This window comes from Gossypium raimondii, chromosome 13 (assembly GCF_025698545.1).
Source record: "Gossypium raimondii isolate GPD5lz chromosome 13, ASM2569854v1, whole genome shotgun sequence".
NCBI lineage: Eukaryota > Viridiplantae > Streptophyta > Magnoliopsida > Malvales > Malvaceae > Gossypium > Gossypium raimondii.
Genome location: NC_068577.1, coordinates 18230148 through 18250706, shown reverse-complemented (window position 1 = coordinate 18250706; position 20559 = coordinate 18230148). Strand labels below are relative to the sequence as shown.

Here is a 20559-nt window from a genome sequence, read left to right as displayed (position 1 = left end):
GCAAAATATTTTTTAAGCTGATAGGTGGGATTTAAAAATTATTTATGAAAAATTAAAACAAAAAAATTAGAATTAGATTCTATGATTCCAAGCGTGTGAATCACGCACCTTTGTGCACGTAGAAACGAAACTTTCTTATTCTTTCATTAAAAAATAATGTACACTGGTGCATGCAATGCAAGTAGTACTAATAAATGATAAATCTATCTCTTTCCTAAATAAAGTCTTAATTTCTTTTTCTTTTAACTTTTTTTCTGAGCCAAAGAAAATTAGCAGTTCATTCATTGAATTTATTGTCTATCAATTATTCAAAGAAAAGCATAGTAATCTGTTTTGCTCCATTGGAAAAGACCAAATGCCTCTAAGAAGTTCAATTACCAGATGCCTTACGTCACTGTTTGTTTTAAACATGACTTCCACAAGTTCCAAATTCCATGTCTAAATCACATTTTTCTTACTTCCAATTTACTACTTTGCAGCCATTGAATTTTAGTACTACTTTAGCTAGCTTTAACGCTCTTGACTCTTCCCTTCCAAACTCCCAAGTTTTTTTTCTTAATTATTATTTAAGTGTGAATTTTATTTTGCCGGTTGAGTTTGAGTTTTCTTATTGATTTTATAATCTAGGTATTAGTAAAAAAATTCATGCTTGGCTTTCTGTTATTAAGATTTTTTAACCCCATGAATTCCGGACTGTAGACAAAGGCCAATTCTTTAAACAGATTAAGGGCAAAAAAGGGGGAGAGAGGCTCATTTTCATTCAAGTTGTTGGTTTTGATAGCTTTCAACAATGAAAAATCTTGGGTTTTCTTGGTTTTTTTGTTTGATGATATGGGTGACCCTTAATTGTCTTGTGGGTTGTCAGAAGCCTGGTGCTGTACATGTTGGTGCTGTTTTCACTTTTGATTCTGTTATTGGTAGAGTTGCAAAGGCAGCAATGAAAGCTGCAATCTCTGATATCAATGCTACTCCCACTATTCTGAATGGAACTCGTCTTAATTTGATTGAGGCTGATGCTAATTGCAATGCCTTCTTGGGATCTATTGAAGGTAACTTGAATTCTGTTCTTTCATTCTTCCTTTTTTGCTGCTTAAAACTGTTATAATACATGGTTAATTTTAGCAGGCTTTGTTTTCTTTTTTTTTTAATCACAATTTTAGTGAATATTTTGGATGGTGGGAAAAGTTATGATGTCTAATTCAGTTTTACTGTATATCTTCCTCCTTATGCTCTCTGTTCTAGGTTAACATGAATTTGTTTCTAGCTTTCCTTCAATTATATTCTAGCTTGATCATAATGAAATTGCTAAGCTTTTTAATCCTTCAATGAGCTCAGAAAGATGTCATATCTCTCTTGATCTTATGCGTTCTATGTGGTGTGATTTCCATATCTGGCAAAACGTCCCTTTGAGTCATGATATTCCTTCAAAAATTTTACTGCTAAGAATATTAAACAAAAACTAAAGTTGTTCTAAAACAGATTGAATCTTTGTTTTTTTGTCAGCTTATCAAGTAATTGAAAAAGAGGTGGTGGCTTTTATTGGTCCACAGTCATCTTCAATTGCTCATATGATTTCTGAAATTGCCAATGGTCTTCAAGTTCCACTTGTTTCATATGCCGCCACCGATCCAAGTCTCTCTGCTAAGCAATTTCCATTCTTTGTCCGAACTGTGCAGAGCGATTCCTACCAAATGAATGCTATGGCTTCTTTAGTTGATTTTTATGGATGGAAAGAGGTCATTGCTATCTATGTGGATAATGATTATGGGAGGAATGGGATATCTGCCCTAAATGATGAACTCAATAGGAGAATGGCAAACGCTGTCTATAAATTGCCCTTGCCTGTACGTTTTACACAACATGACATCGTAGCTGTTCTCAATCAATCTAGATTGCTAGGTCCTCGTGTTTATATTGTTCATGTTGACCCAGACCCTGGATTAAGAATTTTTGCCACTGCTGAAAAGCTTCAGATGATGAGCAGTAACTATGTGTGGTTTGCAACAGATTGGCTTTCTGCTACCATAGATTCATTTGCTTCCATGAATAGAACTGCTCTTAGTGTGCTTCAAGGGGTAGTTGGACTTCGCCAACATATTCCAGAGTCGAACCAAATGAAGGATTTTATATCTCGATGGAGAAAGATGCAGCAGCAAGGGTTGGTAAAATCAGAGTTGAATACCTATGGCCTTTGTGCTTATGACACGGTTTGGACAGTTGCACACTCAATCGACAAGTTCATAAATGATGGCAACAATTTCACATTTTCATTAAGTGTTAAGCTAAATGATTCAAAAACAACTCAAATGCATTTGGAGAAGCTTAAAGTTTTCGATGGTGGTGCTATACTACTAGATAATATATTGAACACAAGCTTCTCTGGTTTAACGGGTCCAGTTCGTTTTAATTCAGATCGAAACATTATAACTTCTGGTTACGATGTCATCAATATTGACAAGATGGCTGTTCATATCGTTGGTTTCTGGTCTAACACCTTTGGTTTCTCAGTTTCTCCCCCAGAAACCCTTCAAGGGACAAAAAATAGGCATTCTGAGATAGAACAGAAGCTTGGCAAAGTTGCTTGGCCTGGTGGAAAGACCAAAGCACCTCGCGGCTGGGTGATTGCAGATGATGAACATCCGTTGAGAATCGGAGTGCCTTATAGAGCCAGTTTCGTTGATTTTGTTACAAAACTGAATGGTAGCCATAAAATTGCAGGATACTGTATCGATGTGTTCACTGAAGCACTGAAATTTGTCCCGTACAATGTTCCTTACAAATTTGAGCTTTTTGGGGATGGTCAGTCCAATCCTAATTATGGTCAGCTCGTACAGAGGGTTGCAGATGATGTAAGTATGACCTTGATTTACCTAATTCCTTCACACCAAAATGTCATAAATCCATAGGGGCAAACATCTCTTTTTATTTTACTTTATTTTATCACGTGCTCTAGATGTTTCTTTCATGACAAAAGACGAGGGACAACTAATCAGTTGCATGGTTAAACCTTAGTCCAATAAGTGATAAATAGCATGGTTCCACACAAATCTAAAGGTCTTGCACTGTGCAGAGGTATGTTTGTTTATAGATAGAGCTTGTACATCGTAATCAATTTGTAAAATTATGGTACCAGGTGTTTGATGCAGCTGTTGGGGACATTGCAATTGTGAAGAATCGGACGAAAGTTGTGGATTTTTCTCAGCCTTATATAACTACCGGTCTTGTCATAGTAGCTCCAATTCACAATACAAAATCAAGTGCTTGGGTATTTCTAAAACCTTTTACGGCAGACATGTGGTGTATGACTGCAGGTGGTTTTTTCATAATTGCTTTTGTTATTTGGATTCTCGAGCATCGAGTCAACGATGCTTTTCGTGGTCCTCCTAGGAGGCAACTTGTGACTATGTTTATGTAAGTTATTGCAATGTTTCAGAGAATTATAGCTAATATCTTCTCACTTTGGGCACTCAACAAGCCCATGCCTGCCTAATTCTAATATCTTCCATTCATTTACTATTGCAGGTTCAGCTTCTCAACGCTGTTTAAGACAAACCGTAAGGAAACATTGGCTCACTAGCTTATTTCATTTGAGAAATTTTTTTCATTGCTTCAACCATTTGGCAGATGTGATGTTAGCCTTAGGCTACTTTTGATGTCCTCGATTGCTGATATTTTCATCAAAGTCCAAACATGTTCCCTCTTTAGGTCTTATGAAATTTACAAACCGTGAATTGCAGTTCCAGTTCACTCTGGGCTGTATTATCTTTATCTGATATGAGCCTATCTCAGTACTACATTGAGCCTTTTTGGTTTCACGGATCACTGATCAGGCTAATTGGTTGGATCCAGACACATTATCTTTTTTCTTTTTCAATAAAAACTTGTCAGAAAAAAATGGGATTGACGTTTCTATCAAGTTTTTAAAATTTTTTATGATCCATGTTGATCTTCAATGTAACAATATTCATTTTAATGATGCAGAGGAAGTAACCGTAAGCACACTTGGGCGATTGGTAATGGTGGTATGGCTTTTCCTATTGATGGTGATAACATCTAGTTATACAGCAAACTTGACTTCAATCCTTACGGTTCAGCAACTTTCGTCCCCTATTACTGGAGTTGAAAGCTTGATTGGTAACAGTTGGCCGATCGGTTACCAAGTTGGTTCATTTGCACATGGTTACCTATCTGATAACCTTAACATCCAACGGTCACGGCTTGTTAAACTACACTCCCCGGAAGAGTACGAAACTGCTCTACGACTAGGGCCAGATAATGGAGGGGTAGCAGCCATTGTCGACGAACTTTCTTATGTTGAATTATTTCTGTCAAAGCGAACCGATTTCGGGATTATTGGTCAACCATTTACAAAGAGTGGATGGGGATTTGTATGTACTCTTCTACGTACATGAAAATGCATTCATACACGTATGGTTGGAATGCTAACTTCATATTATGTTAACTTCTTTGTATCAGGCTTTCCAGAGAGATTCCCCACTTGCTGTTGACATGTCGACCGCAATCTTGAAACTTTCTGAGACTGGAAAGCTTCAGGAAATCCATGCTAAGTGGTTCTGTAAGATGGGTTGTCCGGGAGAGAGGAGGGGGAAATCTGAACCGAACCAACTTCACTTAGTCAGCTTCTGGGGCTTATATCTTTTATGCGGTTTGATCACTCTCGTGGCACTTCTGATATTTATTCTACGAATGGTTCGCCAATATGCTCGATACAGGCGAAGGCAAATGAAACTTTGTCGCCCTTCATCCTCGGTTCAAACTACTACACGTTGCTCTCAGGTCCTTTTTAACTTTTTCGACTTCATCGACGAGAAAGAGGAAGCTATCAAGAAAATGTTTATGCAGTGCGAGGTTAATCCAGTTCCAGAAACTCCAACCAGCACAACCAGCACAGCAACTTGAAGCATTTTTGTTTTGTTAGGATATTGGGAGAAAATATATTATTAGCATTTAGTGCTTAACCCATAAATCTGTTTATGTATACCAATCTACTCGTACAACATGTTTAGGATCTGTGATGCTTGTAAATATCTCTTATATTTTAAAACTGTAATAAGATTCCAGATGTTTCCAAACTAACTTGCAATTCTTAAAAGCGAATCAGTAATACTTCCATGCAGGAAAAGTAAGACAGGCACATCAAGCAGGCCACGATAATTGAAATGACACATTATTTCCTCAACTTGTATGTAACTCCACATATCTTTCTCTCTATGATAATATCTTAAATTATAATCCACCTGGCTAAAATATTTATTTAACAATAACTTGTATATAAATTTTATTAAATATCTGTTTAATCTTTAAATATTGTTGAATCACACACTTATTAACTACTTTGAAATTTACGACTTGAGTGGAAATATTAAGTTGCAATGGTCACTTCGGTTGTTATTGCGATAAATAAGTAGAACAAAGTAAATAATAAATATCACGATTTGTTTACGCAGTCCAGTTTTTCTATATCTGTGAAGCTTAGCTCAACTGAGTAATTACAATATCTTTAAACCACAATACAACAAATGAATCAAGTTTATCTTTAATCCACAATAAAAACAAGTGAAGTCTTCTCACTCTCTAAGTAAAGACCTCACATTTGTACTTAACTACTAAAACACTCATCCGTAAATTCTCCTCCTTAGAATTTATGTTGTAAACACAAACTATTTACTCTCAAATACACTTAAAAAAATATGCACCTCAATTAATAATAAAATGCTCTCAATGCCTTCTTACAAAAACCTCTACAATTCTCTCTCTATATAGAAGTTTTCGAGGCTCGCTATTATACTAGAAACCAATTATAAAATTCCTTAACAATATCTACTACAGAATGAAAAAAGAAGAAGCAATAAACTAATAAAATGAATGTAAAGTAGACTGTGGTATCTTTAATGTGCTCTCAATTCAAAATTTACCTCAACAAATATATTATTTTAGTTGTTTTCATTTAAAGATTATATGAAATTATGAAACTACAAAAACACTAATATTAGTTGAAATAATAAAATAATTTATAATAAAAAATAGAAGCATAGATTTCAATCCAAGCCGGAACAAACGGTTTACTCACCTTTTCCAAAGACAAATTCTGAAATTCGGTATTGACACTAGCAAATTTCTTTTCAACTTTATCTCAAACATTGACATGTATTTCACCTATAAAACCTATCTTATTATTGTATGAATTTGTTTCACAATTCAATTTACTCCAATTGGATTTAAAAAAGTACTAAAAACCCAAATAAAATTGAGAAAATATTTTAAAAAATCATTTAAAATACATACTTCTATTTTAGTACTTTCCCAAGTTACATGATAAATGGTTAGACAAACAACAATAAGGTTATTATGTTTGGAAAGTCACCTAATACTTAAATTTGAGTGTAATCGTTTACTAATTACATAATGCAACATGTTTGGATAATAATTATAATTAGTGAGTCTCTTTGAATTGAATGTAATTGGAGCACTTCAATTACATAATTCTTAGGGAGGTGAGAGTTAGAGTAACTACACAATTAATTAAACCCAAATCCGATTTTGAAAAATAATTATTTTTGTACAAGTTATAAAAATTATATTATAAGCATAAAACGTATAAATGTTTGGGATGATTATGAAAGAAAATTCTTATATTAAAAATCCTAAAATTTCTGGCCAAAATATTTTTATAAAAATAATTTACATGTTATAAAAATATTATAATATATTTATTTATAAAAAGTTATGGTCAAGTATGGACATAACTTATTTATATGTTCATGTTATATATTATGAAAATAATATACTTATTCATAAAAAGATATTGTTTTAATTTTATTATCATAATTTATTTATAAAAAATTTCCTAAAGTTATAAAAACAATTATATTGTTTATAAGAAGTGTTATGAAAGTTTTGGATAATTTATAAATTTTTTATAAAGATTATATAATCTTTATATTAATTTTACATAATTTACATATTATAAAAAAAATTTTAACCTAACATAAGTCTTTCTCCAAATTAAGTTTTTATAATTAAAGCTATAAACTATTTGGGCGTGAACTCAAATATTATAAGCTCGATACTAATTATGTAAATAAAAATATTTCATTGCATCATATCGTGGGATATGATACCATTTAAGAGAATAGTGTTAGACACAAGTACCATAGACAGCTTGCAAATTCTATATTTCATAACTTCAATCATAGGATGAATTGAGACAATCCATACTTTGGAGAGTAATGGAAGAAGGAGATTTTGATAATATTAATGATGCGAGTTCAAATTTAGATGATGATGAACTGAGTCAATGACCAACATATGATGATAAAGAGCATATGTTAAATATTAAGAGGAATAATCCAACAGATATGCTCAAGAAGATTAGATAAAATTGCATATAATGTTTATTTTATTGCAATTTTATTAGTAATCATATTGCCAACTACTTTTCTAGACTAACATAATATGTATATGATGATTTGATTTTTAATATTTGTTACTTGTTTAGAAATTATTTTATCATACTAATAAGTTTTATAGTAATTAATATTTTAAAATTTTAAATTATGCAACATGTAATTACAATTTGTACTACTAAATATGACATAGGAATTACAATGTAGTTTTACTTTATTAGCAAAACAGGTTTAAGGAATTACAATTTTTGTCGTAAATCCAAAGTATAATTATTATGGTAGTAATTACACTTCTATTCAATTATTTTGTGTTGTCCAAACATACCCTAAATAATATATTAATAAATAAGTTTTTCTATATTTTCATTTTTATATAAATTTTATAAAACCATAAGCTTAAGCCATTAAAATTTTAAATCATTTTAACTTTTTCAACCAAAAACTTTATTATTATTATAATCTAAAATGCATATTTGTATTCTAAAAATTACTAATATATGGTGGAAGAGTATTCATTGATAGACGTGGAATTGGGGCCTAGTTCATAAATTTTCTATCGTAAATTTTCTAGTCCAGTAACAGTATTAAATTCTCAGTCACCAAACAGAAAAATAAAGAGGAATGGAACAAATACACACCATCGCTTTCGAAATGACTCATCTTCGCTTTGAATGAACACGAAAGCGACGGAAGAAAGAAAATGTATTTAAACTGTTTATGTAAGTCTTCTTTCTGTAATTTATTTATTTTATGACAATAATTAATACTTTTTCATTTTCATGAAAATTAATTTTTAAAACACTAATAATTATCTTCAAAATTTAAATTTATGTTATGAATGGTAAAAAGTGAATGTTCAACTTTTCACCTTTCATCTCTCTTAACTCTTCACCTTTCATTTTCTTATAACCATTTTCCTATTTATGTATTAGAAAATGAGAGTCTAATATCCCTATATATATATATATATATATATATATATAGAAGTATACTATTTGTAATAAGGATGATAGAAAAGAAGAGAAATGCAATAAAATATCTCTTATTCTCATTTATTATTTTTGTATTCTTTGCATTATTATTACTATTTTATAATACATTATCAGCACAATTTTATTCAAGAGTGATAGGCCCTTAGTTTACGTCAAAATTTTGTTGGGCTCCAAGTATTGAAATTTAATTGTTTGGTTAAAAAAACCGAGAGTGGTTGTTGGAGATTTGCTTGAGAATAATCACATTCTCTTCACTACAAAGAATGCTCATAGTCTCTACTTCTCATCCACAATTACCTAAGTAAGTCTAATATTTTTTTAAATTTAATTGATTTCTTTTAAGAAGTTTAATTTATATAATTCTTTATTTGCATCTCTATAAATTTATAAATCCTTCTATGTGGACATATATATATATATATATTTTTATAGAATTTATTGATTTAGTTTTAATTTGATTAAATTATATGATTGTTCTTATCTATTCTTGTCTATTGTAAATGTGTATTATATGCAATGATTAGTTTAGACTTCAAATCTATACATGCTTGAAAACTGTATAATGATATTAATCATTAATTTTTGTAAGAAAACACGTAAAAGATTCTTTAAAATTATGGATTAGTTTTCCAAATAACCCTTCAAAAGAATAAAATATTTATGTGATACTCAAAGATCATTTGACACATGCATATTGGTTGAATATTTTGCCAAGGTTTGATTAAAAAGAAAAAAGGAACAATACACATTTAATTTATTATAATGATATTGAAGTAAATTTGCAAACAATGATGAATTTATTGGCTTTGTTAACAAATTATATTGTTTATTCTTTCCTAAAAGTGAATGGAACTTATTGTTGTTGTAGAAGCCAATTTTACCCGGGCCCATTACAAAATTAAACAAACAAACGGCCCAATTTTTTTTTAAAAAAACCCGAAATTGGCCCAATTGGGCCCAAAAATTAAACAAGCATCTAGGAACCCTAGGGTTCCCTGCCTTGCCCTAGCGCCGCAGCTCTTGCTGCTCCCATGTGCCTCCAACGCGCACCATGTCCGAAGTCTTCCACCGCCAGCCGGCCTTTCACCAAAACGGCAAGTTGACCTTGCCATGTACCTGCAAAAAGAGACAAAAATGGAAGCAAAAAACATGAAAAAACAGTGGCAGAGATGAAGCCAAAATAGTAGACAAAAGTAGCAATGTAATCGGCTATAAGAGCCGAATCAAACAAATGTAAAAAAGGGGGGATTTTGTATAAAAAAAAAGAGTTTTTGTTGGAAACAAAGAAATAAGAGAACAGAAAAGAGCAGAGGTTATTTCAAAAGTTCTTCATTTTTCTTTCTATTATCATTTTTTTGGTCTATTCTTCTTATTTTTGATGTAGTTTCGAGAATTAAAAATAAGAAAACATAAGCGATTTTCGGTTTCTTTTGCGTGTTCTTCGTCCATTTTTTTGATTCATGCATGAGATAAAATAAAGAGAGAGAGGAGAGTGTACCTTGTCGTCGGAGACGCTGAACTCCGTCGTAATCGGAGCCTTGGTGAGTCCGAAGGTAGAAGAGCGACACAAAGAATGGACTTCGGGGGCTGTTATGTTTTAAAAAAAAAGGGGAAGAAGAGTGTCTGCAAATGCCTAGGGTAGGGTTTTGTTAGGGCCATTGTTTCTCATTGAAACGGTGTCGTTTAGACTCTGTTTCAATGGTCTAAAACGGCGCCGTATCAGTTATTCTGTATTAGCAACCCGCGTGACTCGACCCACACGCGTAGGATCCGCGCATTCCTAGTGGAGGGTATATTTATCCTCCTGATCCCCCTGATTCTCAAATGCTTTTCAATTAATCTTTTCCGTGCTTCACTTTATTTCCAGATTTAATCGCACATTTTAAATTTGTTTCGATCTGGCCCGTACTAAACCTCAGCGTTTTGAGGGATGGGAATATTTCCCTTTTTGGCCCCCCTTCTTCCACGCGCGTCACGATTCGATCCATTTCTTTGTTTTTATTTTATTTTATTTTATTTTTCTTTGATTTCGCCTTTAAGATTTTGTTTAAGTTCAATTTAATCCTCCCTTTTGTTATTTCAGCTGCTTTATTATTAAACTAGCTATTTTAAGTCTTATTACTACTATTATATTATATCATTAATATAGTATTATTATTATTATTATCGTTATTATTATTATATTTATATATATATGTATATTTTACAATTACTATTATTATGCCATTAGTTTTATATTATTACTGTTATACATATTTGTTTTTAATTTACTTATTTAAATTTAAATATATTTGTCCTATTATTATTACTATTATAACTATTTATATACATCTTTATATATATCTTTATATCTTATTATATATATAAATATCTCTTTATAAAATATTTTATAAACCTATATACATACATAAGTTTGTTATTCATACATATATATGTCTATATCCATCATACATTTTATAAGTTATATATATACGCCTATAATTTTATTTATATATATATATATATATACATACTTACATACATTATTGATGCTCTATATATATACATATATGTACATACTTACACTGTTTTATTTTATAATATACATACTTATATCTTTTATCTTTATTATAAATATACATGTATACACATACTCTTATATTTTAGACATTTCATATTTTTATATACATATACATATATATATATATATATACATCATTACACATATTTTTATATTTGATGATTTTAAAATATGTATACATATATGAATTTTTCATATTTTCATAATTTTGTGTACATTCATGTACATGCGTTTTTACATCTATTCGTTATTTATTTATTTATTTACATTTTCATTATTATTGCTCGTGTTATTTTTACGCCATCATATTCATTATTATTCTACTATGCATATTTTACACCATACATCAAAAGGAAAATTTTTCTAAATAAGACAATATTTTGCGTTTGGAAATCCGAGAAATCGTGCCCTAATGTGCTGGGTTTCGATTTTCGTTCGACCAAATAGCTAAAATATCCTTTTAAATTTTCAAAATAGGCAATATTTTGCATTTGGAAATTCGAGAAAACGTGCCCTAACGTGCTGGGTTTCGATTTCTTGTTGAACCAAATAGCCTAATATCCTCTTAAATCTCAATCCATGTCGTTCGAGTTTTTTTTGGATCGTACTCTAAATCTCTTTAAAGTTTTCAATCTTCGACATTAAGACATTAACTAATGAACTAGGTACCAATTTTTTGGGCGTTACGAGGGTGCTAATCCTTCCTCGTACGTAACCGACTCCCGAACCCGTTTTTCTGAATTTCGTGGACCAAAATCGTTGTTTAAATAAAATCAAATCGTTTATTAAAAACAACCACTTTTCAAGGTGATCCGATCACACCTTATCAAAAAAGATTGGTGGCGACTCTCGTTTTTAGTTTTCATTTTCAAAATCCAAGTCGACCTCGTTTTGTCAAAAAAATGGTGTCAACAGTTGTTATTGACAAATAGATAAGTGGAAGATGGATAGTTCAAAATGTTGCTAAATGTTTATTCCTGAAATAAAATATCTATTGTTTATACTAATTAATTATTATTTGGAGCGAGTAACATCTTATGATCTCATTAGCAAAAATTATGAGATAAGTTTACATTATTTTCGAAATATTATTTCTTATACATTCCTTGAAGTGAATGTTTACAATAAATATAATAAATTTTAAGATCACTTTTGATCATGGAATTCAATTTGAATATTTGAAAATTTGGCATATTTCTTGAAGTGAATATTGTATATACTTTTATAAAATTATATTTCTTTTATTGAAATAATGACATTATAGACCTCTCATTGGTTTAGACATTTCTAGAAATAAATGTCATAATGTTACTTATATGTAGATATTAAATAAAATGAATGACAATTGAAATTATCAATTATCACAGTTTATATTGACATTATAATTCTAATAGTTGTGAAAAGTATAAGAATAATAAAAAAGAGGATGATACTAATAAATATTATGATAAATATGAAAGCATTGTGTACATGCATGTAGCATGTTTAAAACCTTAATTTTGCAAAGTCTTATAAAAAAAAGATGCTCCGTAATGTATTATAATAAAATTTGAAATGAAATTATGTTATAAGAGGTGGATGTTAGAAAATTTTAATTTTAAACATCTATAGTTGTAGCTTTAATATCTTATTGTGACCTTATAATATTTTGTATTTTATTGTGTTATGGTATATAAAACAATTTATCTAACTGCATGCTTCTTAAAGTGATTGATTAGTAACATTAACTTATTATTTGCTATTTGTAATACCCAATTTTAGCCCGGGCTCACAAAAAATAATAAACTCAAAATAATAAAACAAAGTCTAAGTCTAGTACAAAATTATATCATTTGGCCCGATCAGAATGGCCCATTACTTAAAAAAGTTGAAGGTCCATCTACAAGCTTATGGAAACATAATCTTCAAGGATATGCAATCTTAGATATGATATGCAATCTTGGATATGATATGCAATCTTAGAAGATATGATTTTGTAATCTTAGAGATTTAATTTGTAGATACCCTTTAATCTTAGCTGTTTATGTAATAGATCTGTACCGTTGAATTTGGGGAGGCTCAGCTATAAATAGAGGCTTCTCCCTTCATTGTAAGGGAGGAAAAATCAATAAAAAAAGGGAGAACGATTGGCAGTTTTTTAAAGGTGGCTTACTCTTTTCTTTTCTTTTTTCGATTATTTTTTACTTATTTACGATTTTAAAAAAGGGAGAAGGTGATACCACAGCGAAATTTATTATTTATTTATTTAGCCCTAATAAAGTGACGCGTTTCAAAGGATGGGGATATTTTCCCATTCGAGCCCTATGAGTTATTCGTGCCTTTTAATTGGGCCCTTCATTTTTTTTCCTTTAATTCTGTTTGGAGTTCAATTTAAATCCTTAGTAATTCAATGTGCTTGATTTCTTACTCCACTATTTTTTTTAAAAAAATATATATTTAATTTTGAATCTAATACTATTTTAATGATTAAGCTTAGTATTTTCCATTTTATTTTACGTTTTATATGTATTATGGCTATAAGTTTATTGAATTATATGTATATATTACCCTTTTAAAAATTATAATGTATCATTATTTTGAAATTCAATATATATTGCTATTATTTCGATTTATCACACTTTTTTATATTTTAGGTAAATTCAACTTTGATTTGTATATATTCTTTGATATTCCTATTTTGTAATATATTTTGAAATTCACTTTACATATTTATATGTCTTAAAGATTTATATGAAAATGTTTTTATACAATACTATTTTATATATACATATATAATTTGTAATAAATTATTTTTATTCTATATATTATTGATTTCATATTATTTTAGCTTTTACCTTTAAATTCTCTCTTAAATAGATTTATGTATTTTCTTTCAATTCATTTATTATTTATCATTCATTAGTGTATGTTTTATTTACTAATTATCGCTCCATGTTGTATATTATCATTTATCGCATTCTATTCGCTTAAAAGGCTATGTTCGATATCATTCAAGCATCAAAATCATTTTATTCAAAACTTTCCAAAATAAAGATAATACTCGTATTTAGGATTTTCAAGAAAATTGAGCCCTAACGTATTGGGTTCCGATTTTCTTCGTTAAATATAATAATCGAGAATTGCTCTTTGATCAAAATAAAAATGAAAAAGCTTGTTGTTGGGAATTTAATATGTTGTGTCCTAACGCATTGGATGTGACGTATTGATTTCTCGAGACAAAGATTTTTTTAAATATATATATATATTAATAAAGGAAATATTTAATGTTTGGGATGTTGAGAAATTGTGCCCTAACGTATTGGGCTGCGGTTTCATCATAAATCTTAAACACTTGAATATTCTTTTAAATTTTATCACACAAATCTTTTGGACAAACTCATCTTGAAAAAATAAAATATCGTGCCCTAACGCATTGAGTGGGACATTTTCTTTTTCAAAATGAGAGAGTTTTAATAAATAAATTAATTTAATTAAGGATCGTATTTTTCAACTCTCGACATTAAGACATTTATTAATCAACTTGGTAACAATTTTTAGGCGTTACGGGGGTGCTAATCCTTCCTCGTACGTAACTGACTCTCGAACCCATTTTTTCTAAAAACTCGTAGACCAAATTCATTTTTAGGTGATTCAATCACACCTTAATAAAAGATTGGTGGCGACTCCAATTTTCATCGACAACGAATTTTTGTTTTTTTCCCAAAAATAAAAATGGTTTCGACAGCTTGGCGACTCCACTGGGGACTAAAATAAGAGAGTCGAGCCACAAAGTTGATTAATTTTTGTCTTATGGCCGGGAAAGTATTTTTTAAAAAAATTCATGATATCTTTTTGCATTCATGTATTTAAGTATTGTTTGCATTACACATTACAAGAGTTGAATGATTTTACCCTTTTAAGTGAGAGTGAGAAACAAGTCATTCGTGAGGTTTTCACCTCCCTGCTGGGTAGTGGACCGCTTCAGGGATACATCCGTACCTATGTCTTCGTGAGATTTTCATCTCCGTGCAGCCATAGGGAAATGTATTCCCCTGAACTGAACTTGGTCCATATGAGCCTATAATGTGTAACAACCCGGTTTTGACCCTAATCGGAATAGTGGTTTTGGGACCACAAATCCGAATCAGAAAAATATTTTAATATTATTTTTAGTGTCTATTATATGTTAAGTTATAGGTGTGAAAAATTCGTGTGGAAATTTAATCGTTTGAATGTTCAATTCGATAAAAATGGCTTAATCGTGTAAAATGAAAATTTGATGGTTAAATAAGAAAGTATTTAATTGTTGTTGAATTTATAAAATGGAGGCTTTATGTGGCAATTAGACCATTTTATTGGTAGTGGGTGACAATGGTCAAGAAAGACCTTGAATTATATGTTATATATATTTTATATTAAAGGTTAAGTTAGTAAACTAATAAATTGTTAATATATATGTTATAATAAAATTAAACAAAGCCATGGATATTATTTTTCTTCCTTAGCCGAAACTGAAAAAGAGAAAAAGAAAGAAAACATAGTTCTATTCGGCAATATTGAAGCTTAATTAAGGTTAGTTCTTTGTTCGGTTTTTGATAATTTTTACGTTTTTGGAATCGTTGCTTTGTGTTCTTCAAAACCCATGTTTCAATTTTGTGAATTGATGATGATTTTGGAATATGTCATTGATGAATGTTTTGATGAATAAAAAGGTTAAATTTGAATATGTTTAGATCGAGAAACGAAGAAAACGGATTTGGATCGGGGAAAAACGAAAGTAGTTGAATAGTCGACCGTGTCCGCTGATATCCGAGGTAAGTCTATTAGCTATTTAATTTTATTAAATTAGTATAAGTGTATGTATATCAATTTTATTTTTGTTGAGTTAAATTTAAAAGTATAAAATTCGAATTGAAAGTATGAAATTATATATATATATATGTGTGTGATAGGTTCGAATGACTATGAATATGCAAATATGCATATAAATGTCCTTGTAATAAATTTAGGTATGAACATATATGTATGTTTAAATTATATTCGAATATACATGTGTAAACATGTAAATTTTGTTGTATTGAATTTAGGTATGAAATTACAAAGGTATGAGATATATTTGAACATATGCATGTATGTGTGAATAAGGTGTGAATTTAGTATAAAATATTTGTATAAGTTGGAGCAAATAAGCATTTATACTTATGAATAAATATTTATATTGAGTATAAGTATGAAATTGTATTTGTACATATATATATATATATATGTTAAATTTGAATATGTATGAGTATATAGGTATATGTTCTTGTTTGAATATACGCATAGAGTAATATATATTTGTTAGATTGAATATGTATATATGTACATGTATAAATCTTGTATTGAAATGGTATATGAAATTATATAGATATATATGGAATTCAAATGTTAAAAGTACATAGTATATTAAAAGTTAAATCTTATGATATTAGTAGTGGAATCTAAAGTATGAGGTTATATATATATAAATGTGTTTGGTTGAATTATTTAAGTTAGATTTGATGATTGAGATTTATATATATCCATGTGTTTTAAAGATATAAGTTATGAATATTGAGCTGAATTTTATGTAGATTTTATATATAAATATGAGATACAACTTCTGTGAATTGAGATTCTTTTGTTAAAACTCAATACCATTCGGATTTATTGCCAGTGAAATTATTCAGACTATACGTCTAGCAGGCTAAGTGCCGGTGATCTGAATCAGGTTATAAACCTAGCAGGCTAAGTTCTAGTAATCTGAATCAGGTTATAAACCTAGCCAAGCTAAGTGCCGGTGATCTGAATCAGGTTATAAACCTAGCAGGCGAAGTGCCGTGATCTGAATCAGGTTATAAACCTAGCAGGCTAAGTGCTGGTGATCTGAATCAGGCTATAAGCCTAGCAGGCTAAGTGCCGGTGAAATTGTTAAATTAAGTGATTATATGCATTTGATATATATATATATATATGATTTTGGTTATATGCAATGGATAAGTATATGAACATTTTTTTATATGTATTTGATGAGCATATAAACGTTTGGATCTTGGTGTTTAGTTAGTAGGCACATATATTGGTTGTTATGAAAATTGTTGAATATATGTATGCATTCGGCATATGTGGATTATAAGTATAGATGTGCATTTGGCTCATGTAGTTGATAAGTAACAATATAAGCTTTTGACATATGTATTTGAAAGATCATAGATATGCATTCGATAAAATGCAAATGATAAGTATACTAGCAATCAAGTATATGCAATTAATGATTATGTTTGTAACTTGATTTATAGCATATAATGTTTATACATATGTTAGTTTATATGTATTTTAGATATGCTATAAACTTACTAAGCTATAAAAGCTTACTTTGATTGTTTTTGTCCATTCGTTTTATAGATAAAAAATCAAGCTGCAGACTCGGGGATCGTTAGTGAAGATCATCACTCTATCTACTATCTCGGTATTGAAATGTGTAAAATTTAACTTATGGCATGTATAGGCTAGATAATATTTTAGGAGTCGTACTTTAATGTACTGTATATATATAATTAATAGCCATACGAAATTAGCTTATTGTTCTTATGGTTTAACTGAACAGAAATGTTATGTTTTGTTATAAAAGGTTAAAGTGGAATTTATAATTATACTTTCTTAATATTTGACTAATTTAACATAGATGTAAAATTTTTGAATTCTACTGAATGTCTGTGTTAAGTTGTGTTTTGTCAGGTAACGCTTCGTAACCCTAATTTATCGACGTATACGGGTTAGGGGTGTTACATATAATGGGTGAGGATCGAGGAATCTGCTAGTTCAGGAACCCTTACCTTAGAGCCAAACTACATATAGTGAACCCTAGTTGCCCACCTTAGGAATAATTACACCAAACCCTAGTGGTTTCCCGAGTAGATGCTCAATTTGTTTCTTTCTTGCTTGCTTTTGTTTTGAACTAACCTGTTTCGTTTTGTTATGGTTATGATTGCATTGCATTTTCATCATAGAAAAGAGGTGTTGATTCACGTTCAGTATCTAAATAGAGAGCTTGTCATAAGGAAACAGATTTCTTGATAAAGTGGGAGATAATACGGTCGTCCAAATATAGCCCGAGAAAACGTAACGAGAGAAAGATGATGGTCTAAGGGAGGACTACGTAACTTTTCTTCGTTGCTCGAGGATTCAAGTTGATAAAGATTATTCGAGAGTCGTCAACCTCTCGACCTTTTAAAGAGAAGCCAACGAGTATTACGAGGATGAATGAGCAACAATTTGCGGCCCAGATCAAACAAAAAGGAGATAGAAGAGACACCTTTTTTGGAAAGTTTATGAGATTTTAACATCCGGATATGAAGAAAGGGATTGATGTCTTCACCTGGAGTATGAGGGTAAGGCCGTATAAATATCTATTTTATGTAAAGAGATTTGTTTTCTAGAAAAGTTGTTCTAATAGAATTGAATAAGAATCAACGCCTCTCTTCTTTTGCATTCATGGCATTCATTGCATTAGCTTTGCATTGCATCATATACATTAAATCTCATAAAATGACTCTAAAATTTTGGCAGTTATCCTAGAATATCGGTACACGAGGAAAAAACAAAGTAATGGACCAAAGATTGGAAAGACCTGAACAACTCCAAAGGGAGAGGTAGGATCAGCTACTGCTGCAAGAACGTTAGCTAAGGTCCAACAAAATATGATGGACAATAAAAAATGAAAGAGTTAAAAGAAACGTTCACATCAATGTCATACATGACGACAACTGAAAAGGGACCTTGTTAGACATCTACCCTTATAAACTTGGGAGTGTTCTAAATAATCGATCAAGAAGAAATCCTGTAGTATTTAGAGCTTACTTAGAGTAATATTCAGAACACACTTGTTGCTTTTAGCCTAGAGGCAATAAGAACTCATTTGTGAAATAGGCTAATGTCTAAACGTCATTATTTTAATGAAATGCATCTTTGCGATCATTTTTGAGCCAATATTCTTTCATTCTTTACGAATAATTATTTTTTATTCTTTCATTCTATTCGATTATCTTCCAAATAAATCTTTCATTCATAATCATACTGTACAGATTCTTAAATTCATACATTCTTTGTATAATCTTTTGTACCTACAATAGGTCCCTGGATATCAACGACATAAGTGACGCTGCTACAGACTCAGAATCTCCTTTTGAGTGAGACATGTGTTTAGAGGGATCTCATGACTTTGAAGATGACATAGATTGTAGCCTATTTTCGGACTTGTTAAGGATGGTAGAACAAGTCGAGAAACGGATCTTACCCTACAAAGAATCATTGGGATACATGACTTCTCCTTATGTGGGGAATGAAGGTCATTTGGTCGATCTTGCCAAAAGAGTCTGACGGTCATTTGGTCGATCTCGTCAGTTACTTTACTAAATGAATGGAAGTTGCTTCATATGCCAATGTCACAAAGTCGACAGTTAGCAAATTCTTGAAGAATCCTATGTCAGTATGGAACCCCAAAAGGATCATATCTGACAATGTACTAAATTTGAACAACAGCAATATCAAAAGTTTGTAGTCTATTCACGATTAATGTCATATCGCCACAAAAAAAGAAAAAAACTCCGCCGGGGCAATGCCTTTCTCTTGGGCCCATTGCAGTATTTCCTATTGAAGACAAGATTCTTTCTCTCTGAGTTTTTAGATTAATTCTGATTGAAGAGGAATGTTCAAAGTTATTCATCATGTTCAAATGCGCCAAAAGCAAATGATACGAGCTCACAAAAATGTCCGCCCTAGAAAATTCTTTGAGAGGGACCTGGTATTGAAGAAGATCCTTTCCATACAAGAAGAACTTCATCCCAAGCTGGAAAGGATCTTATGTGGAAGGCCTTATCTGGAAAAGCGTCAATTTTGATTAGAAGGGATAACAAGGACATGCCTAATCCTGAGTTCAGATTCAAATATTTCAAAAAAAGCCAAAAAAAGAAAAGAAAATGAGAGACCAAGGTGAAAATCCGCAAAGGACGCCTTGAGACCAAAGGGGATTTGAGTTGAAAACCCGAAAAGGGCGGCTCAAATATTGATCAAAATAGGGCATGAGGTGATCAGAACAACTCGAATCTTGATCAAATTAGGGCATATGATGATCTTGCTATACTTGAATCAACAGGAAAGGGTAGGCGACATCTTGGGGCATCGACAAAGTACTGTAGATCTCATAAACACATGTCAAACTCAGAAGGGTTTTCAGAAAGTTTGTACAGAAAAGTTCAAGCTGCGATATCTGGGGCACCCAATCTTCATACTATTGAATTTGTTGTTCTTGGAATACTTCATTCTTTTCCAAGATACACATTCTCAATCAATTTCTTATCCATCTTTACTATGTTTGATAATTTATTCCTTTCGAGCTATGCTCAGAACCAACTTTATTCTTATCCATTGTTAGGACCTTTTTTGCAAGCATGTTGCATTGGAATAATGACGAATGGACTAATAAAACTTTCACAAAGGAAGTTTTGCATATTACTTTAGAAGTTTCTAAATAATACAGGAACCTGAAACATGACTATCATTTAGAATACACCAAGTTTAAAGG

The 20559-nt window shown here is 30.8% G+C and overlaps 1 protein-coding gene across 1 annotated transcript; it reads left to right on the top strand.

Moving 5' to 3' along the window:
- The first annotated feature begins 299 nt into the window (after nt 1–299).
- Nucleotides 300–5093, top strand: LOC105782842 (glutamate receptor 3.7). Its single transcript, XM_012607882.2, has 6 exons — nt 300–1049; nt 1504–2849; nt 3134–3411; nt 3523–3554; nt 3982–4388; nt 4477–5093. The coding sequence occupies exons 1-6, from the start codon at nt 791–793 to the stop codon at nt 4918–4920; spliced, it is 2766 nt and encodes a 921-aa protein (XP_012463336.1). The 5' UTR covers nt 300–790; the 3' UTR covers nt 4921–5093.
- The last annotated feature ends 15466 nt before the right edge of the window (nt 5094–20559 follow it).

Bases quoted from the DNA above. Each gene is read 5' to 3' on its own strand.
- LOC105782842 (XM_012607882.2), top strand. From the start codon at position 791: ATGAAAAATCTTGGGTTTTCTTGGTTTTTTTGTTTGATGATATGGGTG. The intron at 3,412-3,522 runs GTAAGTTATTGC...TTACTATTGCAG, and splicing joins CAACTTGTGACTATGTTTAT to GTTCAGCTTCTCAACGCTGT. The intron at 4,389-4,476 runs GTATGTACTCTT...TCTTTGTATCAG, and splicing joins CAAAGAGTGGATGGGGATTT to GCTTTCCAGAGAGATTCCCC.